A 27,747-nucleotide genomic window follows, 5' to 3' on the forward strand; every position below is an offset into this window, starting at 1 on the left:
CTATTTTCTAGTCCTTCTGAAAATAAACACACACTCCCGCGCACACAACGCAATGGCTATAATGAGATGCCACAGTATGTTTGACTTTAGTCCATATTGATGATGATATACTTTATTATTGGCATGTCATTGTTCACCCTACACTGGTGTTAATTAGCTCATCAGCATTCTCAGTTTCAGAGGATGAATCCTTATTAGCCGCATTAATTTCCCTCAACAGTTTACACAACATTTAGTATCTTAATGACACCCTCATTATACATGGTTATGATAAATCGACACAGTCGACGTGTAGAGATGAACAAAATAAACACAACTGCTGTTATTTTGTCTAAAAGTAGGTGTCATCCACCATGCAATTGGTACTTTTTGGTACTTTTTGTAATATTACTCTGAAAGCACAAAAATTCCACTCATGTAACACCCGGTCAGTTATGTACAAAATCAAACGTATTCATTAAATTGTCTACGGTAAGGTCTGAAAATAATTTTAAATATCACAATAACACAGATTTTATTGTAATATACTAATCATATTTGGAGCCTTTAAGCCTGTATCCCGCTGCAAGGTAAATGTTTGTGAGTGTTAGCGAAGGCAGCGAATGCGTGTTTACGTCAGGGTTCATTCAAGGTCGCAAACGTTCAGCAGACATCCTCCAGATGTTTGCCAAACGTTCGCCAACAGTTTTAAGGTTTTTTTTCTGGTTGCAAGGAAATTTTGCACATGTTCAAAAGAGAAATACCGTACGGTCATTTTGAAAATGTTCACAATTTCCTTGCGACCAGAAAAGTGTAGGCAAGCGTCTAGAGAAGGTTTGGCGAACATTTCGAGCTTGAAAGATTCCTGACGAAAAAATGAATACCGGCTACCCTCTCACACGTACGGGCTTTAGTTACTAAAACCTGAGACTGTGTCAAAAACTTACCGCATAGATAAGATTCAAACCTATTGAGTGTATCTTTGCATTCTGAGAGTTGAACTCACAGTGGCGCATGAGTTACAGAAAATGTGAACTCGGCATATTTGTGGTTCGGCATTCCCTGAAATACTCGCCTATTCACAGTTTTTTGTTTTTTTTGTGCTTAGGCCAAAGCCACTTCTCATGTGAAATGATTGCTTTGGTGCATTGACATCTGCTCATAGTGGAAAGGATAGCAACTTAACAAGAAACCATAGATGGCATTCAAGATTGGGACTTTGTTATCTGTTTTGAATATGTTGTAGAAGTTATTGTGGTCCAGGTACTTATTGTGGTGCTAGGACAGGAAGTGACTGTGGAGAGGTGAGGTCTCAGCTAGGGAGGATTATGGGAAATGAGTCCCTCTGCTCACTTAGCCTTGGGCCAGTCAAGCAGGGGTTTAGTTTAATAATGTGCCATGTGAAATGCACTATATTGGAAATTGCCCCTTTTATATAGGGAGTAGATTTTGAGCTAACTACTTTGAGCCATCAATCAAAATGTCTTTACCCAGTAATTCTGTGCTGGTGTGCCCTGAAATGAGTTCCGATCTGCCTTGAGATTTCCCTAAAATGTAATAAAAATGATCAGTGACCTGTTGAAGTCATATACTAGAATAATTTAAAAAGCTTTTTCGAACAAGGGTCTTTTTCAACTTATTTTCCCGCACACTATTGCTTTTGCCTGACACCATCAGGGTTTCTTATTACAGAGACAATGGGATGATCAATACCTGTCCATGCCCAAAAGTTTTGCTATTTCATTTTTATTTATTTATTTTTTGCCATAGGCTGTATATTAGCTGATTTTATGAACTCAAGTCCCGAAGCGGTATAGAGAATGGATGGATGTTGTTTACATTTATTGACAAAAAAAAAAACATCCATAATCCATTTTGGAATATTTCTGTGATGTAAGAAAATGTGGAAAAAGTCAAGTGGCGTGAATGCTTTGTGAGTTAAGACCAAAAATGCAATAAATGTAACCACATTTTATATAATCTAACAAATGTTCAAATAGTTTTGTGCCTTTTCTTATGGATAAATTTAGCTACATCTATAATTAGGTTTAGATTCTATGCTTGTCTTTTCAGCATAGTCATTTACCCAGAGGTTTTTCCCATCTCATATTGAGGAATGAAAGGATGATCAGTTGGTTGCGCCTCCTCCTGCTGTACTTTTGAAGGGGAACAAATCAAGGCATGCCAGCAAGGAGAAAGCTAGCTGTTTAGGTGTGAAGCACATCCGCTGACTTTGTCATTTCACTTCTCTCTATCCTCCCATCGCGCTGCCTCCAGTTGTTTCTGCTATGAAGTGAAGGCTGCCTGCTGTGTGCTTGAGTGCCCCCACCTGAGTGTCTGCGGGAATCCCTGCATGTGGTGTCGCAGCTGTATGAGTGAAATCATTTTCCTTGCTGGGGCGTGCGTTATTTTTAATGAATTTGGAAAAAGGACCTGTCATGGCCATCAGTACTTTTCAAATAGGTCACATATCGAACATCTCCAAATCGTCATTGTTTTTTTCAGTTTCAATCTCATTTCGTTGCAAGTTGATCTACTTCAGGGTGAAGTGGTTCACCCTGACCAGTCCCACTGCACGTTTCACCATTAGAAGTTAGAGTTTAAATGCCATGGCAGGTTTAGGTTTTTGCATTACAGGATCATAAAAACCCCAATTGAGTGTATTTGAAAACAATATTTCTGTCTTAACCTGTGACGTGCCGATTGTGGTAATATAATATGATAATATATGTGTAGGTTATTTTTGTTACACTTTTCTACTTTTTTTTTGCGCGCACCGGTTACATGGTGCATGTACTGTAGATTCAGTGTACACAAAGAATTGTAATACATGGATTTCCCTTTTTTTTTCCTCCTTCAATCCTCAGTATACGTCATCCTTAACGTACGATGGTGTGCTCGTGATGGCTGAAGCCTTTCGGACTCTTCGCCGTCAGAAAATTGACATAAGTCGACGGGGAAATGCTGGAGACTGCTTGGCCAATCCCGCTGCCCCCTGGAATCAAGGAATAGATATGGAACGAGCACTCAAGCAGGTGCTTATTTGAGCTGGGTTTTTCATTGGTTGAAGGCCTATTAGCTTTTCCTAATTTGCTCAATTTTGTTCCATGAAGTGAATTCATTATACGCGCCATCCAAACATACATTACATAAACAACATTATCAACCTTAAAAAAAAAAAAAAATCTAATATTTGTCTTTTGACTTGTCTCTCATTATTGTTCTAAATCCAGGTGCGCATTCAGGGCCTGACTGGCAATATCCAATTTGATCACTTTGGTCGGAGAATCAATTATACCATGGATGTGTTTGAACTGAAGAGCAATGGACCACGCAAGGTAGGCTTTTTTTTTTTTTTTTTTTTTTTTTAAATAAAGCAACAATAAGATAAATATATAGAATGACATATTTTTCTCAAAACACAGCCTGACAGTGTAAGATGGAATGTAGTGTTGAAGGAAAAAGAAACAAAGTAGCAAAGGCTGTCAGAAAGCTTGAGAAATGTTGATGTATCCTCCAACTCAAGACAAAATCCAAAAACTGGCAAGCAGAAAACACAAGGTCACACTTGGCAAAGGAGCCAACAAAAAACATCAGTAACAGAGGAACGAAGGCTATGTCTACAAGTACTTGGGTATTTCTGTGTGTGTGTTTGCTCCCTCTGGTATCATAAACCCTGACATTTAAAAACAATCCCAGGTAGAACACTATTCTTTAAATGTTACTGTTTACTCATGGGTGTGAAAAACTCCAGGCCAGGCACCAAACCAACACCGCAAATCAAAGGACCATAAGGTCGTAATGTGTGATGTTATAGTTTCCGTTTTCGATTGCTTTATGACACCATGTCATTCATCCTGAAAACAAAATCATTCATGTTTTTAATACATTTTTCCCCATTTTAATAAAAACAAAAAGCAAATTATGACGACATTACTCAAAACGTGGGGAAAGTGGCCTTTTAAACACAACCCTTTAAAGAAGAAGTCAACCCAACATTTTTATTTACAATAATATGTTCTATGCACCCCCTCTAGTCTAAACTTGATATTCTGATTAAGGTTGCGTTTGTGGATTACGAATTAGGCAGCGAAATCCACCTGTTTTTAATCCATCTCAGGGCAAAGTACAGTATATCAAAGTATATTACAGTATATCAAATCGGCTAATTCAAGATTTCAAAACCAGGACAAAGTGACCTAATTTACATAACTCACTTTTTGTCAAAATTAGACTTAAGTCAAGGGGGGAGCTCTGACTCTTTGCTTTGGGCCCCCCAAATGACCAGCTACAGTACAGCCTTAACCCAGCCAGCCTGACACAACTAAAGTGTGATTAGCGACTCGTGCAATGACGAACAGGGAAGCTCGTGGCTGCGAGAACTAATGTGAATCGCACGACACATTGAGCATCGACACTTCATATGTACGTCGTGGTAATATGCTTCAATTCGCCGCGCTGTCACAGTAATATGCTTCAATCCGGCGAGCTGCGCACGGATAAGATCACTCAGCATCAGGCCTCTCTGCCCCGTTCGGTCATGAGGGGATTGGCGAGGTGGGCCGCACGAACCCTGTACAACTCCGCGTCTCCAATCACAGCATATTGCTATTATCTAACAACTAGTTTTCTCATTTGTAACCTGTTTGAACAATCGGAGCCATGATTTTTTTGAAATATTAGCATCAATCAGTGTTACGGGCGTAACAGGTTCGTGTTCAGTGATTTTGGTTGCAAAATAAAATGATCCATAGCAGTTGGCAGCTTTGTCATAAATAAAAGGTGCTAGTTCCAAACATAAATACTTTTACACAAAACCATGCATACAGTACAGAGTACTCCAGCTGCATGCCAAGTAGGTTGCCTACATTTTAGAGGTGCAACGATGAATCAATTAATCGACATATAATCAATTATCAATTATCAAATAAACTTGTTTGACATGAGGGCCAATATTTTAGTCGTTTTAGGTATACTGTTGCATGGCAGAACAGTAGAGTTTCCAAACCTCAGTCAAGATATGAGAGGATATTTATGCCTTAGGAATGCCAAACCTGGGAGAGGAGCTCATAAGGGGCATTTTTTTATGGGGTCCATCATTCACATCACATAATTGATCATTATTTTAATAAGCGATTCATCTTTTTTTCCTGGACTGCCAATTTGAAATGTTCTGTTTTTGAATAGAAATGGAAGTTCGAATTTATTTTTTTAATCCGATTAATCAATTAATCAACAAAATAATTGACAGATGAATTGATTATTGCCTTATTATGTAATTACGCAGGCCTACTCCATTTCCTAAAAATTTTTACATGTTGAAATGTCACCCTCTACACTAAAAAAACATCTGTGACGGGGCATTTAAGACTATTTACAATGTTCGTGGAAATTGTAGTGCTGTGCATAATGCTGCAAGCGAACCAACCAACAAGTGTAAGAACATTCCCTCTGCCTCGCAAATTCACACTTTGGTGACTAATACTGAAGCAAGCGGTATATGAGAGATGCAGAAAAAGTCTTGAACACAACCATAGAAGAAAATCTGTGACAGGAGCGTCGCGAAGAAACAAAACCCTCCTGTCGATGTTATCAGAGCTTCCTTGGATGTGTACATTTGGGAGCATCTCGACACAATTAACCTTGGTGTACATAAAAGTCTGCAAAGACGTAAAACGTCAAACTAAACCCATTCATCACGATGAGCTAAGGTTTTTACTACTAATATTTTCTGACTGGAGGAAACAGGTATTCCTGCAATAAAGAGAACAAATAAAACAGCATCTCATTTCAGTTCCTTCGACAGTTTTATTGAAAGTTCTTGGCTCATACTCAATATCGTCAGTTCCAAGGGGAAATTTGTGTCCGGGCTTATTCTGTTGGTTGGCTTTTACTTTTTGTTCTATTTTACTTTTTGATCTATTCTTATTAGTTTTATTACCGTTTGTCCATTGTCTTGTACCGGTAATTGTGTTTTCGGTTGACTTGAGCTATAAAACAGACTAATTGAATGATTTCCTCTCTCTCCTTTATTCGGGTCAGGTCGGTTACTGGAATGACATCGACAAACTTGTCTTGGTCCAGAATGAAAATTCCGTGTCCAATGACAGCTCAGCGATGGAGAACCGGACTGTAATTGTGACGACTATCATGGTAATGTTCCAACTGACTGCTTTATTTTACGCATAATTATGGTGCTATTTTTAAGGGGCGGGCGGCTGTCGTATTTTTATTCGTGAATCTAACTAAAGCCGCATCACATCTCTGATTCCCATCACATAACACGAAATACACAATACTGTAATATTGATAGAATATCTGCTTAGATGGCTGGATTTACACTGCAAATGCTTAAATCGCAATTTAAAGCCCATGTCCAATTTTTGGGACAATTTACACAAATCCATTATTGCTGTATTTTTATCCACTGATCTCATAGAATCAACCTGCATGCAGACGTCCAAAATGCATGCAAACAACGGCAACACAGAAGTAAGCATCCATCCAGCCAAACGATATATACTAATTAAAAAAGGTCGGATTCTGTTTTGTTGACCTGAGATGATTCTTCTCCCCGATTGATTTTGGTGAGGGTAACCTCAGCATTACTCTGCTGGCCGCCGTCTGTAAATATTTTTCCCAGACAATGATCTGCATACCTCTAATATACTGGAATATGTCGCTATTGTTGTTAGCAATACAGTTTACAGGATGTGCTTGTTAATGTGTCTATTTGTCTTGTTTGGGGTGAGTGGGTGTGGCGTGGGTATACATCACCAAGCACTGCGTTTGGATCCGACTCACATTGACAGGGCCTACTGTATCTGATTTGTCGGCTTATACTGCTGTCACATTGGCAGGCACATATTCGATTTTTGTCCACATTTGTAAGTGGCCTGATTTCAATCTGAGAATATCCAATTTTGTGGGGTTTTTTTTCTTCTTTATGCTGCCATGGTCCATCGCAATTGTGTCACTTTGAACCATGTAGTGTAAATCCAGCCTAATAGAGGGAGTCGAGAGTGAGTGTCCTGCAGCGAATTTGTATTCATGCCTCAGAAAACTCCGAACAAGTTTAAGCAAGCCCTCGGAGCGTGGCCACAAGGGAGTGACACTTGATTATACTAATGTCTCATTAATAGGCAAATCTAAAACTGACCTCGGATCACCGTTCAGATGTGACCTCAGTCTGGTCTCTTCTAATGACTTTCACATGCCCAGCCCACTGCCAATTAAATAATCATGGCACAGTGTCAATCCGAGAAAAAGGAGGGCTGAGCGTGTTTGTGTAAGTGATTTGACATCATGCATCTGTGGCCCAATTTATGGTAGGCCACACCCTTTTTCCTCTAAATGTGTTCTGTTCAATTTGGCAGACAAGCTGATGTCAGGGAAATAAACTCCAAAGTCTCATTTCAGCACATAGCATCGATCTTCTGTATGACAGATGTTAGAGCTGACGCACTGTTGCCTTGACAGAGGTAGCACTTTTTAAGTTTTGATTGACATGTTCAAAAATGCAATAACTTGGCCATTTTTATTATTGTAATTGTAGCTACAGTCATATATAATTGCACCGGATCATAATGAGAGGTGACCTTATGTAATGTAAGAACAGTGCACATTAGGGATGGACCGATTATCGGCCGGGCCAATTATCGGCGGCGATATTCTCTGTTTTGACGAATATCGGCATCTGCCTTTTTTAAAATTCCGATAGCCTATAATAAATTAATTTTAAATTGTGTTGAAATCATAAAGATATCTGAAAGGTTAACATTTCTGTCACTCTGAAATTTTGGAGGACTTCATTTACTGTAGAAAACTATATGGAGCTATTGTTTAAGTTTTCATTTAACTTTTTTAAGACATGCCGAGGATCCTGGGTGCTCCCTCAACTTTAGAATTTTATAACAAAGATGAATATTGTCAAAAATGTATAGTAATAATAAAAATACAAAAAATCAACAATGAAAATGTAAACAATTGTTCAATAAACATATCGCCGCTGTCCTGTTAAAAACACGTATGTCCAATTTTGGAAATTGTTTTAATTTTCACATTAACGCGAAGTCTGTAACGTGGGAACACCATTTACGTAAAAATAAGAAAAATGAAAAAAATGGACAAGTGTTTTTCACAGGACAGCGACGATATGCTTAGAGACGTTTCAACAAAGGTAAGAGGTTTGTTTTTGTTTTTTTCTAGATTTTGATGCCAATATTTTCCTCTTTGCTGAAAATTAATACCGGCTCCAAATATCGGTTATCGGCCTCCTTGACTACTAATAATAAGTATCGTGTCAGCCCTGAAAAAGCATATCGGTCTATCTCTAGTTCACATACATACAGCTCTTGAATTGATTTCAAGAGACTAAGTGTGTGTATCGACAAAATTGTCTGATGAGTGTGAGCTTCAATCAAATCATTTGTCTGTCTTTTTTAAAATGGGGTTAGCAAAGGTTTGCGTGGAGGGAAGAGTGACAGTGCATTACTGTACACGTCTTTTCGATGTGTCTTGCCATTTTCTCCCCCAACACGTCTGTCCTCTTCCTCTCCCCTGACTCCATCTGCCCCACTGTTTCTCTCGTCACGCCTCCTTCATACCTCTCTGTGGATGGATACCTCAGCAGACCTTGGCTAACGTTAGCTCAGCCACCTCCTCCTCTTTGCAGCCTCTGATGAAGAAGAAGCTTCTGCTGCGACACTGAAGAAACAGCATCTCAACTGAGTCCCGGCCTTTGGAGAAAGACGCAAAGACTGATAGACTGAGCGTCTCTAAAGCTCTGCATCCAAACCTTGTGTATTTCCGTTGGATTTTGGAGCAACTTCTTACATACAGCTAACTACCCATCCACATCCACAACATAGCCATTCATTTATGGCGCTTTAAATCTAGAGTTTTGTTTTTATATGCAGTGTACCTATACAGTATTACAGTACTGTGAATATGTGGTAAGCCATGTATGAGCTTTGTTGCTTTTGCGCCTTGTTGACTCTGTGAAAAAGTAAACGCGATGAAAGATAGTTTTGTTGATTTTGTTGAGGATTTGGACAAAGGGGACGAACGATACAGGCATTTATTTTACCCTTTGAGTCAGTATGTCAAGAAGTAGTCTGCTGGGTGACAAAAAGACCAACAAGGGAATATAAATATGAGACTTTTCTTTTCAATTTTTGGTAACAGAGTAACCTTGGTGGGGGAGTGAGCTCTACTGAATGACACTAAACATGCAGCCATTGTATCAACCAACAAATGAAATGTGTGTTGGGTGTGTGCGTGTGCATGCAGCGTGCCGTAGTGCAGAGAGACATGGGTCCACATATACACTTCACTCACCGTGGAAAAACAAACTCATCATTATTCACAACCATTATTACTGCAAACTAGAGAATGGTTTCTTGTATTGTGCTTTTGCTCATTTGTCCAGACTCATATTACTTTAGTTCACTTCTTTGTGTTTGAGCCTGCTTTTAACATATTCACTGCCAGACTCTTTTACCCTAACGTTTGAAAAAAATGGACAAAAATATAAATAGGTTCCTGGCATTGAATGTCTGGACTGTGAAAAGACAAATAAATGTGTCTTTGGCAGTGTTTGAGTAAAGGGGAAGTCAAGCCAAATATTTTCTTGCAGGCCCACTAGTCAAAACATGGCATTCGGATTCATATTATGTTTGTGGAATATTAGTTAAGCAGTGACATCAACCCGTTTTTGTCCATCTCAGGGGGCGGCCATTTTGCCACTTGCTGTCGACTGAAAATGACGTCACAGTTGCCCACGGCTAGGTAGTGACCAATCATAGCTCAGCTTCATAAAACAGGTGAGCCGTGATTGGTCGTTTATCTGAGCCTTGAGCAACTGTGATGTCATTTTCAGCTTGACAAAAGTGACAAAATGGCCGCCCCTTTGGATGGGTAAAAATGAGTGGATTTTACTGCTTAACTCATATTCCACAAACAAAATACTAATCAGAATGCAATGTTTAAGCTAGTGAAGGTGAATAGAACATATTATTTGAAGTCATTGTGGGGCGGGTTGACTTCTACTTGAAGTAGCAAAATCCACCCGTTTTTAGCCATCTCAGGGAGCGGCCATTTTGTCACTTGCTGTAAACTGAAAACGATATCACAGTTGCTCAGGGCTCAGGTAATAAACAATCACGGATCAGCTTCAGAAAATAGGTGAGCCCCCTGACATGGACAAAAACAGGTGGGTTTTACTACTTAACTCAAACACAAACACAATCAGAATGCAGTGTTCAGACTAGCGGGGTTGCATAGAAGATATTATTGTAAAGAAAATATTTGGGTTGATTTCCTCGGTAAGGTAGCTTTCAACAACAGGTACTCGAGGGTTATGTCACAGTACGCCATCCTTACTTGAATAGAACAATTGCAGCAAAGAGTTTTAATGAGGGCAGTATGGGGGGATAGTTGTGAGCACAATTCTACTGTAGGTTCGAATTTCAGCTTCAGCGCTCTCGTGTGGCGTTTGGAATTTCTGCCCGTGCACTACTGCGTCTCCCATTAGAGTAAGTTAAGACTCTTAGATTGTTCATCGGTGTGTATGTGACAAAATGAGCTCACTGTGCCTAATACTGTATCCCTCCTCACATTACTTTAAAATGTGATTGTAAATGACAGAGTAGAAACACACAAAGTCCCATCATTTGTAAATTTGACAGAGGCCTCGTGTTTCAACAGTGCTCATCCTTCACCTTCATGACTGAGCTCCATCATTTTTGTAACTCTACTCTGTCATGCCTGCAGGGTCAACTTGCCTCCAATGTATTTCACTTCCTCCAAGAGGAAGTGTGAAGGTTCAGCCATTAAATGAAGGCCAAAATTCCTTCTTTGCCCACTGACTTTAAACATAAATACATTTTGATTTATTTAAACGCTACCAAGTCCTTCACTTGACTTTTTCTCCTGAAATTATGTCAAAAACCTTCTTAGTTGTTATCCAGCGCCATCAGTGTAACACTGACAATGGCGAACTTCACACCTGAAAAATTCTGTGACATATGGGCCCATTTACACCAGGGGCGGAGCCGTGGGTGAGCCTGGGTGTGCACGGGCCCACCCAGATTGACAGACTGCCCACCCAGTGGGATTCATGAAAAAAAACAAAAACGTTTAAATGGATAATACATTATTATTTAATTAGTGTTTCGTTGTGTTTTTTTAATTTTATTGAATATTAAAAAGTGGCATAATTGCGGTTGTCTAAGGAATATCCGAACTTCATGTTATTCGGTTTGTGGTTTTATTTGAATATGCAATGTGTCGGGACAGGAGGATTGTGCTCAGTGAGAGAAATATTCAGGCCCACCCTGATTTTTCCAAGCCCACCCATTAGCCACGTTCTGGATCCGCCCCTGATTTACACACATTTAGCCTCACCCTTCCAAGTCAATGATTCATGCATGCATGCCTTTAAGCCACCACAGAATAAAAATCACAAACACTACTAGGAAGGGAAAGTTGCACTGCAGTTGTGATCAATTTTTAAGTCATGTGGCGTTTCCCATCGTGCTTAGCATGCAGTTGTTGTTTGTATTACAAATACGTAACAATGTCTTATAAATGCCGTTTCCTGCACTTGGTTTTATGGCTCATAAAAAGATAAAATTAAACAGCTGTGTTTCTGGGTTTTATGTGTTTAAAATTTAGTATTTGATAACATTTGATGAAACAATTAAATTGTGCTTCATTGTATAACAAACAACAGCTGGATTACTGCAATAACATTTTGTGTTTTGTTGAAGGAAGTTCAGAAGAACAAATTCACGCAAGGATTTATAATAAAGTGTACAAAATCACTGTAGATCGGAACCGCAAAGTTTATTTACTATCCAACAGCAGATGGTTCATTTCTGATTGTAGGGATTTTGAAACTTTTTTTTTGTCCCCATTAAACTATCCATCCATCCATTATCGATACCGCGTATCCTCACAAGGGTCGCGGGGCGTGCTGGAGCCTATCCCATCTGTCTTCGGGCAGTAAGCGGGGAACACCCCGAATTGGTTGCCAGCCAATCGCAGGGCCCACAGAGACAAACAAACAACCGCACTCACAATCACACCTAGGGGCAATTTAGAGTGTCCAATCAACTTACCACGCATGTTTTTAGAATGTGGAAGGAAACCGGAGTACCCGGAGAAAACCCACACAGGCACGGGGAGAACATGCAAACTCCACACAGGGAGACCGGAGCCGGGATCGAACCCACGGCCTCTGCACTGTGAGGCGGACGTGCTAACCAGTCGAGCGCCGTGCCGCCCCCATTAAACTATGATGAAGTGAATTAATCATGTTAACCAAAGTGATCATGAAACACCTTTGAAAACAAGTGATGACACTAAAGGAGGTGCTGGCAATGAAGAGCCATTAACAAATCGTGGCTGTATGGTACATGAATGTCCGCTGCCAGACTAAATGCTTCTCCTTTTAGCGCCTTTAAGGACCATTTTGCAACTTTATGTACCTTTAAGGACCCCGCACCTTGTCGCATTTAAAGGAGACTCATTTAGTCCGGCCCTTAGTCTCGTAACATGGGAAAAAACGTCACTTCCTCTCGCCTGTTCCCTCACTCAGATCTCTCCCCGAACGACAACAACTCAATCCAACAATACTATAGAGTAATTCTATTATTAGAGAAACCTCGCCTCATCGGGAAAACAGACGATAACATAGATGGAAAAAATGGGCTTCCGACTATGCTTAGACCGACTATTTTTTTAAGTTTCCCGTTCATCGCCTACAAAATGGGCGTCTGTCATAGGCAGATTAGCAGTCGACTTGACCGAGCGACACAACAACCGAGGAGCTAAATGTTGAAGTGTTTTGTTTTTTTTATGTTGAGATAGCTCAGAGACAATCATGCTGACTCACTTGGCCAATACATCATTGAGTGCATGATTAAGTGTTGTAATTTGACTAATTGCGGAATGAATGGACTGATTATCCATCTGACAGACTGAAATAGGCTGTGACCGCTTGGTCCGGCCCTCTGGCTCTTGCAATGGATGGCTTACACAGGCATATTTGATGCCTCGGCCGTTGGTTATTCATTATGCGACAGTCTAGCGTTTTGTAATGCCGAACTGATTGTTTAAATGACTTTTCACTGTCCAGCTGTTTGCCCCGTCGCTTCGAGCAAACTGGTTCAAACTCCTTGGCACTGATCAGGAACCTTTTAATGCCTTATCAGCCCCAACCATTTGCTCCTACAAAGCTCTATCTCAACCCACCATTTTTTTTTTTTTTGTACTTCATAGCCGTTTGTATCATTTGTTGTCACTCCTTTTGTAACTTTTCCCACATTTCTGTTTATTCAAATTCTCCATGTTTCCATCTCTGCCATCCAGCCCTTTATTTTTCCATCGCTGGTGTTTCAGGCTGGATTTACATTACCGACATCTTTAGACAATCAACCCGGAAGTGGAAGTCTTTGTTTCCTCTTAAAAATATCCTTCCGTTATTTTGCAATAATTATGTTATAAAAACAGAAAATGTCTTGCATTAAAACGCAAAGGTTTTGCAATAAAACGCAATAGTATTGCGTTATTACTCAATCTTAAATATTCTCCTGATGTCTTCTGGCTTGCTCCAGTCGGCATCATTATCATCACCTTCATCACATCGCGACGGTCATGTGTTGCAGCTAAATGCTATCTTGGTTAAACAGATGTAAACAATTCAATACACTCACGATACGCCCAGCCGGTAAGTGGATGTGCATCGGAAATCAGCCAGATAATGAGCATTAAATAATGTTTATGAGTGCACAGAGGTCTGTTTGTTTTTTTAATGTTTTTTTGGGGGGGCAGCCAGGGACGGATCGACGGAATGTAAGGATGTCAATGTTTTAAAAGGACGAGGACGGACGGGGTCGGAGGACGATTATTTTGATGAATAAGGACGGAAGGGGCGAGGACGGAAGGGTACCCAGGTGGGCCAAAAAGGGTAAAGTGCCCAGCTCTAATTATTTATAGCCTTGAGGCCGACATTTTTGTGTCAACCAATTCTAGTGGTCGACTTAGTCGAATTTGCCAATTTATTCCCCCAGCCCATTATAATACATGGGAATAAATAGTCAACAAGAATTGGAATTAGAACAGGGCACTATGTTAATCCAAATTTAAACAGCCAGCACATCACTTTTTCATCTTCAGATTCACATGCTGGTTTTGCTCCTATTTGTCCCCATTTCCACATTTTTGACACCCTTTCCTTGTCCTGGTACAGCACAAACAAGCATGATATTGTTCCCAAGTCACAAACACACACACACGGATCACTCACATAACCTTCACACTGGGACAAAGGCATCTGGCACAAACTGATAAAAAACATTAAGGGGACTTTGAAATGAAAATGTTCCCACCAGTGTGTGCGTGTATGTGTGTTTGTGCGCGTATGTGTGCATACGTGCATAGCTTCCATATTAGCTCCGCAGAGTGGGCTGATCACTTTTAAACCACTTAACCTTCCAACATGATGAAGTTGAGGGCAATTTGAAAAGGAGACAAGGGAAATGATGAAGTTTTCCTTGTTAGGGCGAATAAAGTAAATGATTCAACTGGTGAAGAGAATGATGCCGATTACGGCAATCTCTCGAGATTGCTATGCAATTGCATATCAGCAGAAATATACATTTCATCCCAACTTCCATATAGAATGTGAAACTAGTCTATGTTCTACTGTTCTTTTTGAACATACTTGATGTAATTACTCAACTTGTAAAAGGATCATCTTGTCCCTTTAACATTGTTAAAACTTCCAAATAAAAGGATTTAATTTGATGTGATGCCGGTTAATTTGAAGTAAACAGCAAATGAGATCAAAGTGTGAATGACTACAATATGCTGTCAAACTCTCATTTGGATGATATTCCCAGTCAGTGAGCACTTTAGATTGCTGTGTTGATCTATTAGAGGACACACGTCTGGTGTTCATTAATTTTATGATTCATGTTGAAACGATGGAATGAGCGCCCAGGGAGCCGCTAATGTTTCTACTAATGTCATCGGAGGAGGATCGTTTTTGGGCGTTCTGACACAATGGGGCAATATATTCATGTGATGGTTATATTAAAGCTGATTAAAGTGTAAAATGCAATATCAAAACTAAACTAAGAAAACACGGCGCTTATCTTTGGAGTAGACAACTTTCACAATGTTTAATAGCTGCTGTATGTGGGAAAAAATTGCCCACTGTCCTCTTTTACATGTCAAATTTTGGACAATGAAGAATGGAAAACCAAAGGCAGTATCTGCATGCTTACATGTAGTGGGACGGAAGGAAATATGGTTAGCCCCCCCCCCCCCCCCCCCCCTTGCCGCTGTAACTTTCACTCGGAAGACGTCGGAGTCTTTCAGTGAGATTTTTTTTTACCCATAACAATATTTGAAAGGTCAGAGTGATGTTGGACCAGAGATCGTGCCCGTACACAGTAATCCTAAAGGTCAAGGTCTTCCACACCAAAGAACAAAAAAAAACAAGCATATGTTTATGGACCTTGTTTGTGTACTGCGACATTGTCATGCTGGAGGAGAAAATATCTCCTCATTAAACGTTTCTCAAAAAGACTGAAGGATAGAATATATCCAAATATCATGTAAAAATTGGAGAATTAGGGTGAAGTAAAGGGTCTTGTTTAAATGATTTAATTCATCCATCCATCCATCCATCCATTATCTAATCCGCTTATCCTCACAAGGGTCGCGTGAAGTTCTGGAGCCTATCCCAGCTGTCTCGGGGCAGTAGGCGGGGGACACCCCAAATTGATTGCCAGCCAATCACAGGGCACACAGAGACAAACAAACATTCACACCTAGGGGCAATTAAACTTAAAATGTCCAATTAACGATACATGTTTTTGGAATGTGGGAGGACACCGGAGTACCCGGAGAAAACCCACGCAGAAACAGGGAGAACATGCAAACTCCACACAGGGAGGCCGGGGCCGGGATCGAACCCACGACCCCTGATTTAATTCATCCATGCTTTTTTACATGTAGTATAAACATTGCTATTTTATCCACCAATCATACTGCTTTGAATTAATTATATACAGTAGTAAATATAGTGGTAATATATTACACTCTCTGCATCTATCTATATACCCATCCATCCATCCATCCATCCATCCATCCATCCATCTAGAGTGGGTACAGAAAGTATTCAGGCCCCTTGAATTTTTTTTCACTTTCTGTGTCATTGCAGCCATTTGCCAAAATAAAAAAAAAGTTCATTTTATTTCTCATTAATGTACGGTCAGCACCCCATCTTGGCAGAAAAAAACAGAAATGTATAAATGTTTGCATATTTGGGGAAAAAGAATGCACCCATAAATGAGAAAAAAACAGACACAATTAAAAAAACACTTCAATCAGAAGTTCCCCATGTGATTATGAAAGTGCAATAAAAATAACGTAACATATCATGTTTAAGTGTTTTATTTCTTTGCAATAGTATGTTTTGCCTTATTTCTATATTGTAGTGTATTTACTTTTAACCACGCACACTGCTAAAAAAAAAAGGAAAGTTTAACTGTTTTGGGCTGGGACAGATTAATTGCATTTCCATTCATTTCAATGGGAAACATTACCTCGATTTATGAACATGTCAGGTTCAAAACTATTATGATTTAGAAAATCCCCGTCCGCCTCTGATTTTACTAAATTGTTGTTCATTTGCGCATTTCATTGCACCGCTCATTCGAACATTTCAAGGCCAAATTTTCAACCCAATTGAAAAAGCCTGCTTGATAAATTAGAGGAGATTCGTTTCTGATTAAAAAGAGATCAATAGCATTTTAATAGGCTTGGTTCAGTTGGATTAAAAGGGCAGCAGCCTGAGGCATAATACAATAATCCACCACCGCTGATAGATGCACCGTCACTCTGCTCAGGTGTGTGTGCTGAAAGCGCACCCACCAAACCATTAGACTCACGCGTTGCTTTCATCTGGCAAACCCTACGCTCAAAAAGTCATTTTGCTTTTGATAGCTCGTCTTCAAAGCAGCTGTGTTCTTTCCTTGCCTGAATTTGCCTCCTGTTGAACATCTCTCGCCCTCAGCGTCGGCAACAGTGCAACACTGAGGCAGGTGCACGCCCCAGTGGAGGCACGTCAAGGCAGATAAAGATAAGACACGAGGCACAACAAAGTGTGAATAATTCACATTTAAGGCATCCAGACATCGGTAGAAAGAACTGATGTAATCATTTATCCTCTGTTTTATCATATAATTTCCATTTACGCGGTGCACCTTCGAAAGAAAGGCGTATGTGTTCCTCTCTTATCACCTTTCTATTTTGCCTCTTGTACAGTACAGCTACATATCAGCCAAACTTTTGGATAACCCCGATAAAATGTTATGCTGTGAAGATGTTCAACGTGTACCAGCTATACAAGTATATAGAAATATTAAGATCTGTTTGTAGAATTTAACCAAAGTCATTCAAATAAGACTTATCCTTTGTCTTGTTGTTGTTGTTGTTTTTTAATGCAGAAAGAAATGTCCTTGATACTACTCTATTAGTATGCCCATCTGTTTTACCCATTTTGCATACCTTTGACATTTATTTTCCTGTCTTTTTTTTTTTTTTTTTTTTTTTACATCAATCACCAACCTCCAAACAGTGTCTTTCTTGCCTTTTGCTGCTTTTGTAGGAGGGCCCCTATGTGATGCTGAAGAAGAACTGGGAGCTATATGAAGGCAATGACCAGTATGAGGGCTACTGTGTGGATCTGGCCTCGGAGATCGCCAAACACATTGGAATCAAATACAAGATCTCCATTGTGCCCGATGGGAAATACGGAGCCAGAGATCCAGAGACAAAGATATGGAACGGGATGGTGGGCGAGCTTGTTTATGGGGTAAGGGTGGATGGATGAGCGCAGATTAGTACAGTACTTTGCAGTAGTCTTGGGCCATCGTTTGATTTGTAGGTTTTGAAATGCTATTATGAACATTAGGACTGCAACTAACGATTGTTTCAATAATTGATTCATCCGTTGGTACTTTTGTCGATTAATCAATGAATTGGATTATAATGAACAAGTTTTAATTCTATTCCTTTATTCAAAACCAGGACATTATTTCAAATTGGCAGTGCAGAGAATGCACAAACATAAATCAATTCAGATTCAGTTACTGGTTTGGTCCGTAACGGGTCAGAAAAAAACGGCAAAAATGTTGAACGACAGTTTGCTTACTTGAAGGACTAGAGAAATGAAACAATATTTACTATTGAGGGACTGAAATTCCAACAATTTGGACAATTTTAAATTAAACTAGGTCTCGAACCGATTAATCTTTTGTAGAAAGTCATCGATTAATTGAATAATTAGTTAGTTGTTAATCGATTACAACTCTAACGACCACGAATTAAGTATTTTTTCCATAGCATACAATAAAAAACATAAAATGATAAGTGGAGATGGTGAGTACCAATACCAGGTATCGAGCCGATACCAGAAGGCTGTTGATACCTGGCACCGATACTAAGCAATCTGACATTGAGTCAGTTGTCCTCGCCAGTAGATGGCGCTACACTACGGTGGTTTGACATATCGGTGAATCATTATGTGCGTCATAAAGGAAGAAAAGTCTTTGTTCACAATTATTTGTCATGATATTAATGACAATTCCATGTCTCAAAGGTGCTAGTAGTATCGTTACTCTGTATCCAGTGAGTGCACAAGAGTGACTACTCGTACTATCAACGGTCGGAAAACATAGGTGTCGCACATCCCTCATGATAAGGATAAGGTGGATAGTTCTTAGTGTGGCCCCTGTGAATTGCACATCAGAACAATTTGTAAGTCAACCACAATTTCGCACGACATTATTTGCATGTCACTAACTATTCTCAAGAAGGCTTTAAATTTGAATAGCTGGTCTCGAAGGTCAGACGAGTTCCACATTGTAACTGCAATTATGTATATTGGGATACAGCCTGGCAAATTACATGCGTTTTAATGCAAATTCCAACACAGATGCCCAAAATGTTATCTTCTAATGACAACATTGCGACTACTTAGTGTGCTCCGACCACAGATGTAAAAAAAACTAGATAAAACTTAATCATCTTCTCAAAGTCAGCGCAGAAGTTACTGCAGTTCCACTCGGACGGTAGCTTATCCTACCATTGTGACCCCACCTTGGGCTCTCACACTCTGCTACAGTCTGCTTATCAGAAGCTTGGCAAGCATCTTTCCTGCAGCCAAGCTGGGTCTTGAAGGGTTCAGTAAGTCCTGAAGAATTTGGCATGTTGACCAATTATTCTGTCGGCACCATGCACGTCGCGAGGGCTCGCATTGAGAAGACAATGTCAGTCATGACTTTGAGGGAGTGTGAAAGCAGAGATTGTTGCAGAGCGGTTACAGAAATAATTGGCCTGCACAATTCCAGATGGAAGGTGACACTGAGGAAACAGCACGTTGACTAATCAGGTTTGATTTGTTCCGAGGGCTCGGTGCGCTCCCAGATGAGGCATTCAAAGGGAAACACATTTAAAAGCTTTATCCTCTCATCCACTTTTTTTTTTCCCCCAAATCTGTGTGTGTGTCACAGGGCTGCTCGATTTTGAAAAAAATATTACTCTCAATTAGTTTTGTAATAATTGAAATCCCAATTATTCAAAACATCATTTACTTTTTGGTACAAAACAAGAAAATGGTTAAGCGTAAAAAAAATATATATAAAGACAAATAAATTTCTTTGAAACACTATAATTACGTAAGTTCCTTTTGGACCAAACAAAATTTATAAAATGGGTTATTATGAAATTTTATAAAAGGTGCAAATATATGAATCCAAGTATGTTTTCCTTGTGTAAACAGCGCGGTGGGTAAAAAAAGCATATTAATAACCGATTTTTACAATCATGCCGATTCTGTAATCGTGAAGTGTAATAATCGTAATTGTAATTGAATTCCAATTAATTGCACAGCCCAAATGTCACAATTGTTTCTGCATGTTTGTGCTCTCTCACTTCCTCTATACTAGCTTACTCAATCATCATTGTACTGTAAACTCACTCCCTCTTTATATCTCTATGCACTGATTCCGCTCCTCACTTTTACACTCAACTAATCTAACGACTCGCCCATTCAATTGTCCTTGCTCTTTCCGTGATCATCCCCCTTTGACGCTCCCCTTTTGCATGAATGGAGACGACAGATAAAGGCACTTGTCTGCAAATCTATTGCATTAAAATACAAAAGAAAGCCAATCGCCTCTTTCCTTTGCAGAAAGCGGAAATCGCAGTGGCCCCACTTACCATCACTTTGGTTAGAGAAGAGGTGATCGACTTCTCAAAGCCTTTCATGTCTCTGGGAATCTCCATCATGATCAAGAAGCCTCAGAAGTCCAAGCCAGGTGTTTTCTCTTTCTTGGACCCCTTGGCCTACGAAATTTGGATGTGCATCGTGTTTGCTTACATCGGAGTCAGCGTGGTGCTGTTTTTGGTGAGTGTTGCGGATGAGGAAGTCATGTTGGATTGTATGGATGCCAATGAGTAAATGGATTGATTGACAGATGTTTTTCAGTTAGTTAGTGAGACTATATAAATATCTGTTGAGATTCTGTGAAACATTTTGGAGGGTTAGAGACATCTTATTTCAATTATGAATAGAGTAATTAATTGTTCGCACAACTCACAATTGTTTTACTATAATCATAAATGAACTTGAGTTGACCTCTGAACTTTTCAATGCACATTTCCATCTGTTCAACATTGAAGTCCTTTGCTGTTCACAACAGGCATTTTATCCATGAATTAACAAATACATCACTTGTCCAATATTGTAATTGGTATTCAAAGAGTCCTCTATTAAAGGACCATGAGAAAGTGGACAATGATAAAATGCATTAGAATATCCTTAAATCGTTTTTTTCCCTTCACTTTTGTTAACAGCCTAGACAGATATGTGTATACTGCGCTCCATTGAATCTTATTCCCAATATTATCTTATCCACTATTGCTACTAAAGACGTTGTTTTCCCGCATCGTCTCAGGTGAGTCGCTTCAGTCCGTACGAGTGGCACGCTGAGGAACCAGAGGAGGGCGCCGCAGAGCAGGGCCCCAACGACCAACCGCCGAATGAGTTTGGCATCTTTAACTCCCTCTGGTTTTCACTGGGGGCCTTCATGCAACAAGGTTGCGACATCTCACCGCGGTGAGTGTAGAAGATGCGGTACGTGACGCTAAGTGCATGTGTGCGTGCGTGTGGGGGAATACCCCTCCATGTTCCGCCACAGGATCCTCCGCTAAAAATACATGTCTATTTTCGACAAGAGCCGCATCTGGCTGCATAGAAAAAGCTACAGCCTCTTTGGGCTTTAAACACACACAGTATGGAGCTTCCTGTTTCACAATAAAGCACAATCGTGTACTGCTACCAGGCTTTCAGTATATGGCTAATTGTACCGAAAACACTAAAACAATCAACTCACTAGCAGAACATGCTGTTTTCATTCGGGAAATTTATATTGGAGGTTTTTGTTTTGTCTTTTCGGTTCTTGTTTTATGACTAAAAGTTGACACAAATTTAAATCAGTCAAAAACTATTCACTTTCAAAAGAAAGCGTTTTAGCTGCAGCATCCCAAAAGACAAACAATAATACACACAACTGCAGCACATGGCCATGTCCCAAGTGTTGAAGCATCCAGGCAAAGCAGTTGCAGGATGTGTACTCATGTAGACTGAGCTTGTCGTACGGACTGTTTACAATGCCAAATGCTTTTCTCGCTTTAGCACTGACCTGGGCTGCTGCTCTGTGTCACTGTGTGAATATGTGCAAATATACACACACCATAAATGTGAAATATGAAAGTAAAAAAGGAAACATGGGCACACAGTTCCTCGGCCGTGTCTATATGGGTGAGCAAGGGTGGGACATTTCACAGTTTGCTAGGTGTCCATAAATGTTTAACGAATCGCTGAAGAGGCAGCGTCCAGCTGTATTTTTAGAATATTTATATGAAAATCGCATTCTATTATTGATAACCTGAGAATGCAGTTTATTGAAATATTCATGGACGTCATCCTGAAGGCCTTTAGAGAGCAAATATGAGGAAAGAATGAGCAGCAGGGAGAGCTTAACGACAGACCAAATGTCATAAAAGAGTGACACGGTGACAGGTTCTCTGCTAATCCTTGAACGGAATTACAATTTGGGTGATTGTGAAATCACACTAGTCCACTGTGCTGCCAAAATCTTACATACAAAATTGTTTCAATAACATTCCACGCAGTGCAAACATTTCTTAAGAATCAACGAGGGCTCAAACGGGTCCTCGAGTAATCAGAGAACATCAGTGCCCGCTTAGGAAAGAGTCAAGCCAACCACAGCATCAACTTTTCATGCTATACATGACAGGAACAAGGCCAACTTCAAAATAAACCTTAGTGACCAAATAAACACATGGACATAAATGCTGAGGTTTGCTTTTATTTTGAAGTTGTCCCCGGCAGCTGTCACGCATAACGGCTGACTTGAGTCTGTGTTTGAGGTGTCGTTTGTCAAAATGTTGCTGCCAACAATACAACGTTGTCCTGAAATAATGTTCAATTGCTAATTAAGGGCGCTAAAAAAAATGACTCAATTACGCTAGCCCCGCGCTAGCCGCGATGTATTAGACCATGTTTGAATTCAGCTCTGAGTCTTTTCATTTGGATATTAATAAAAAACCTTGACACAGACTTTAACAGATGAGGAGATAACGATTTTTCTTGCCTGAAAACAAAATCCCCTTCTTCACTCAACATTACTAGCCACACTAAAACGAACCCTAAAAAACAAATTACTCATGAAAGACCTTCTGTCTTTGCAACCTTTTTCCCCTGAGGGAGTTTTTCCTTCTCTGCTGTGCTTTCACACCTGGTTTAACAGCCACAGCCATATTTCACATTTGGGGTAATGAACAAAAGTTGGCTCCACTATGACCCTTCCAGCCTTCTCTTTTGCTCTCATCCTCAGTTTTATTTCATTGTCTCTCATTCCTCGCTCGCCAATAGCTGTCTTCTCCCACTCCGTCCCACTTTGTGCAAATGGCAGGTCAATTCCAACCACAATGCTAAAAAACACTTCTGCCATATCTGCATGCATCTACATTCACGCTCAAACATGAAGTGCGCCTCACAACACAGAGCCACACTTAACACACCAGCCTCACACACAAGCAGAATAGCTTTTGTGCAATTGCACCACAATCCGCATACGCAAACTCTTAGCTCGAGTGTGTGCGTGTCTGTGTCTGCAGCTGTCCTTGCGATGGCGCGATACTTAACATGACGTTGGTGTTCATCATCGAAATTGCCCGGCCTTGTCACCTCCAATGCAGCACAACTGCTATAAAGACCGGGAGGACTGCGGTTATAAATGCCTGATTATAATCGTCCAAAGAGAAAGCTGTAAAATATCTATCGGTACATTGTTATTTCTCTACCTCATCTAGTGTCACCCACCAGGTGATTTTTAGGGTACAAAATGAAGAATAGCACAGAGAATAAAACACCATAAATTCAAAACGTTGTTTTAAAGAATTAAAAAATATACAACAGAAATATATTTGGGGTTGTTACCGCAGGGGTGGCGCTATTTTCACATTATCTGTAAATAAAAAAATGTTAATTTCCATTATTTCTGCGGAAGTTGGTGCAAGTAAAAACGTGTTGTCTTGCGTTTCAAAGCGTGTTTGGTATCAGGAGAAATATCCCAAATCCCAGAAGTGGGGAACAACCAAAGAGCAAAATTTGTTTTGAATATGTAATGTAATTTCACTTGCTTTGCTTTAAAAAATAAATTATGAACAATGTTTTATTTTAACACTACATCGCCAACACTAATAGGGTTATTAAATTAAAAGTTTAAGAGATTTAGTTCAGGACAATGTGTAAAGCTGAGGTGCAGAATGTCATCATGTGAGAAATTGTATCAGTATCTACTGTGTATGTCTTCACCAAATGTCAAACAAATTAAAAAGTTATACTTCTTTTATATTCCAACATTATTCTGTGTTGATTTTCACACCGAACTAGAAGGACGAATACCTCCTCAAATGTATAATTTAAATATGAGCAGTTGTTGCATTCTTCATGTACAACTATAATTAGGATGTCAACAATCCAAACTAATGTTAAACGGGAAGTCAAAACAAAAATGTTCTTTCCAAGAAAATGTTCAATGCGCCATAACTTATGTAAACATGGCATCCTGCGTTTGTGGAATATGAGATAAGCAGTAAAATCCACCTGCTTTTATCCATCTCAGGGGGCGGCCATTTTGTCACTTTCTGTCGACTGAAAATGACATCACAGGTGCACAGGGCTCAGGTAACGACCAATCACAATCACATTCATATTACACAAATGGCAATATTAATCAGAATTCAACTAGTGGACCTCCATAGAACATATTCTTGAAAAAACTATGTTTGGGTTGACTTCCCTTTTAACGCATATTCCACAAACGCATTTATTAACCCTCGAAAACTAACGTCAAAATTAGTAGCACCATCAATTTATGTAAAAGTACAACACTGTATGCCAAATTGGAAGTTGTCTCCCAATACAAAATATCACATTAAAAAAAAAAAATTTGTTCGGATGAAAGTCACCCGACATTCGTGCTTAATCAGAATGCCGTGTTTAGACTAGTGGGGCTGCATAGAACATTTTCTTGTAAAGAACATTTTTGGGTTGACCACCTCTTTAAAACTGCAGTTCAACTGTTAAAAAAGGACACGATCTGATTACTCTTTCTTCATCACTTTTGTCTCTCTACTCATTGTCACGTAGGAGGTGTTACAACGCATGTAATTAGTCGGTGTATTCAAACAGCTGCCAGAAAACAACACGAGTGAAAGTAAAACCACAGCAAATCCGACCAAAATGTTTTAACTCATTATTTTTAAGCATTTGTCAAAATAATCCAATAGTCTGGGTCTGGCTCCGGTATTGATAACTTCTGAGCTACCAAGTTTATAAAAATGTGATCCCGTTAAGTCTGCAGTTTTTTTTTTTAATTTATAAACACCTGACCTTGGAAAACATTACATTACTTGTTTGCAACAAGTCAAACATGACTGCCCACTAGCTTTCATAGTTGCTAAGCGACAAGAGGAGTGCAACAACTGAGGGTGCTGGACTGTTTGTGATGAACTTCCTGATAAAGACGGCAGACCGACCATCTAATAAGGCTGCAACTAATGACTACTATAATAATCGATTAATGTATTGATTATTTTGTCGATTAATTGCTGAATCTGATTTTTTAAAAGCAAAAGCAATCTCCATCGCTTTATTCAAAAACAGGACATTTATTCAAATCGTCAAACAAATGAATTATAGTCTACTCTGATACATGTCGAAAAATAGGCAACAATGTTGATCATTGTTTCCCAAAGTCAAAGCAAATGTTTTATTTTGTTCAGATAAGATAATTGGTCTGCTTTCATGAGGGACTACAGAAATATGAGAATATTTGCTGTTGGGAAGCTGAAATTCCAAGGATGTGAACAATTTAAAATGAAAAAAGGTACACTCTAAAAACAGTTGGGTTAAAAATAACACCATTTTGGGTCAAACATGGCCCAATCCACAAATTGGGTCAATTGACCCACCTTCTTGCGTTGCTTTGTACAAAACAGCCCAGTTTTTGGGGTTGTTTGTATCTTAAATGATTACTTGATTAAAAAAGTGATGATTGAATAATTGGTAATTGATTGTTTGTCAGATAATCGTTGCACCTCAACTATCTCATATTAAAAATCTACTGACTTCACCTAGAGTCAATTCGGTCTTTTGTTCTGCCTCAACAGCATTCACATAACCTACAATGACCGGACACCTAATATTAAGACACTTGCTAATGCACTTTGTGAATCGGGTCAATTTGTGGAGGAACTCAAATGTTCCCCTTTATCTGGCGATTAGCGTGGGTCCTAAACATCTATCCGTCCATTATAGGTGGCATAAAAAATCAAATCAAACTGCACTAATAAACTAACCACCAGAGGGTGCTGGGAATTGCACAAATGGAAAATAACTCGGGCTTTTAAACGGATTTGCTGCTATTAATATCGTGACATGACGACGACAATATGTTGTGGCAATTTTAATCCTGTATTGCAATATTGCCGATATCGTGACATCGCTAATAAATAACAGTCATGTTTAAAGCTTGGATGGAAAACCAGAAAGTAAAGTCTGGAGTCTGCGGATATCACCAAATTCTGAGTTTCGGAATTATCAAAATGAGAGTACAAGTAAAAATTGCCCAGTAAAAAATTCAATACAAATTTCACAAATTGCACATGAAGCCGTTCAACCCCATGCCTTGAACTGGCTATAAGCCTTCCAAACCCGTTGAATAGTGTTTGTATAACGCTGCAAATACATGCACAGACAAAAACAAACATGACCTAACACATGACCTCTTTGGCAGAGGAAATAACAAGCGTGTAGGTCAGGTGCATCCATTCCATGATGGGAACCTATTTTCACAACATCCACCGTCAAGCTAAGCTACAAGCAGGTCGCGGGGAGCACATTAAGAACTTTTTACCCAAGTTTCGAACATCTGTCACGAGCTGCTCATATTTTCTCAGGTTTGCTCCCACCCCGCCCCCAAGGAAAAGGTTTTCAATGCCTGAATGCAAACATCTTCAAGCTGATCCTTATTAAATAAAACGCCTTGTGCTCTCTCAACTATTCCCTGACCTTCTGTCGTGTATTCTCAAATGCAGCACTTTTCTTCCTTGTAACCTTCATGAGCATCTTCGGGGAAACAATCTATGACACGTGTTGTCGGAATATATGTTTGTGTGCGTATGCGTGCGCGTGAGCGAGAGTCGGTGTGTGTTGTGTATTGAGTTGCCATGATTGGTATGCGGCTTGCGTCCCCCCGCTCCCTGCTGCTGCAGTCATCTCTGCAGTCTGAGTATTACACTCACTTCTATTCATGTCTTTTACTCTCACTCCATAGCCTGCACCATCTATATTTATCTATCTTTGGGAAAGATCTTCCCTTACCAATTTTACATTCCATCGCATCCAATCCCTCCGTAAGATTTCCTTATCTTCCTTCGTCGCATCTTTTCAGGGCCGCTTATGCCGAGCCGTCGTCTAATCCTCGACTTAATTAATTAACTTTCCATGACAAGGACTGCCTGTGCGGTGGCGCGGATGCGCGCTCACAACACGCGCGCCCCTGCGCCTTTGTGCTCACATGCACCGCGGTGAGTGGCAGCACAGATGAAAGCATTAACGCACAATGGCCCGTATTGTCGGAGTGACCTTGAGAAGACGTTTACATCACCCGCCTGTCATCTTTAGGTTGCGACTTGTAGGGCGTTAATGTCACTGATTGGCAAGGTCACTGCGGAAGAGGTGCGGCGGAAACCATGACGGGCAGTTGGGTGATGGGACTGCAATTGTTGGCGTAAACGGCAGGAAAGTGAGGCTGATGAGGAGGAGGGCGGAGAAGGAGTGCAGCAGAGTGAAGTCAACCGATGAGAAGAAAACATCTCGAAGGAATTGGATGTCTTTGTCAATAAACATCTGAAATTACAGCTCTCGTCCGTGCTTGCTGCCGGCTGCGGCTACATCTACAGTTCAAGTGTGCGTGTGCGCATGAGTGCGTGCGTGCGTAATGTATTGAGTAAATGGCCCCGGGTGGCCTGAATACTTAATGATTGCAACAGATCCGTCTAATGGAATGACTAACCAACTACAGTGGTGCACTG

General features: G+C 40.0%; 1 protein-coding gene across 8 annotated transcripts in view; it reads left to right on the top strand.

Annotated features, from left to right (window-relative positions):
* Positions 1–27,747, top strand: part of gria4a (glutamate receptor, ionotropic, AMPA 4a) — a 95,926-nt gene that overhangs the window by 44,317 nt on the left and 23,862 nt on the right. For all 8 annotated transcript variants that reach the window (XR_015087419.1, XM_086035235.1, XM_086035228.1 and 5 more), the window contains exons 8-13: positions 2,847–3,014; positions 3,213–3,317; positions 6,022–6,132; positions 17,663–17,869; positions 20,249–20,464; positions 21,015–21,175. Coding sequence is in view for 7 of the 8 variants with exons in the window: in XM_086035235.1 (XP_085891361.1) it covers positions 2,847–3,014; positions 3,213–3,317; positions 6,022–6,132; positions 17,663–17,869; positions 20,249–20,464; positions 21,015–21,175 (968 nt within the window). In the remaining variant the exon portion in view is untranslated. The remainder of the gene's footprint in view (positions 1–2,846; positions 3,015–3,212; positions 3,318–6,021; positions 6,133–17,662; positions 17,870–20,248; positions 20,465–21,014; positions 21,176–27,747) is intronic.

This window comes from Filicampus tigris, chromosome 7, assembly GCF_054856515.1.
Source record: "Filicampus tigris isolate MCC_2025a chromosome 7, RoL_Ftig_1.0, whole genome shotgun sequence".
In the NCBI taxonomy this organism is placed as follows: Eukaryota; Metazoa; Chordata; class Actinopteri; order Syngnathiformes; family Syngnathidae; genus Filicampus; species Filicampus tigris.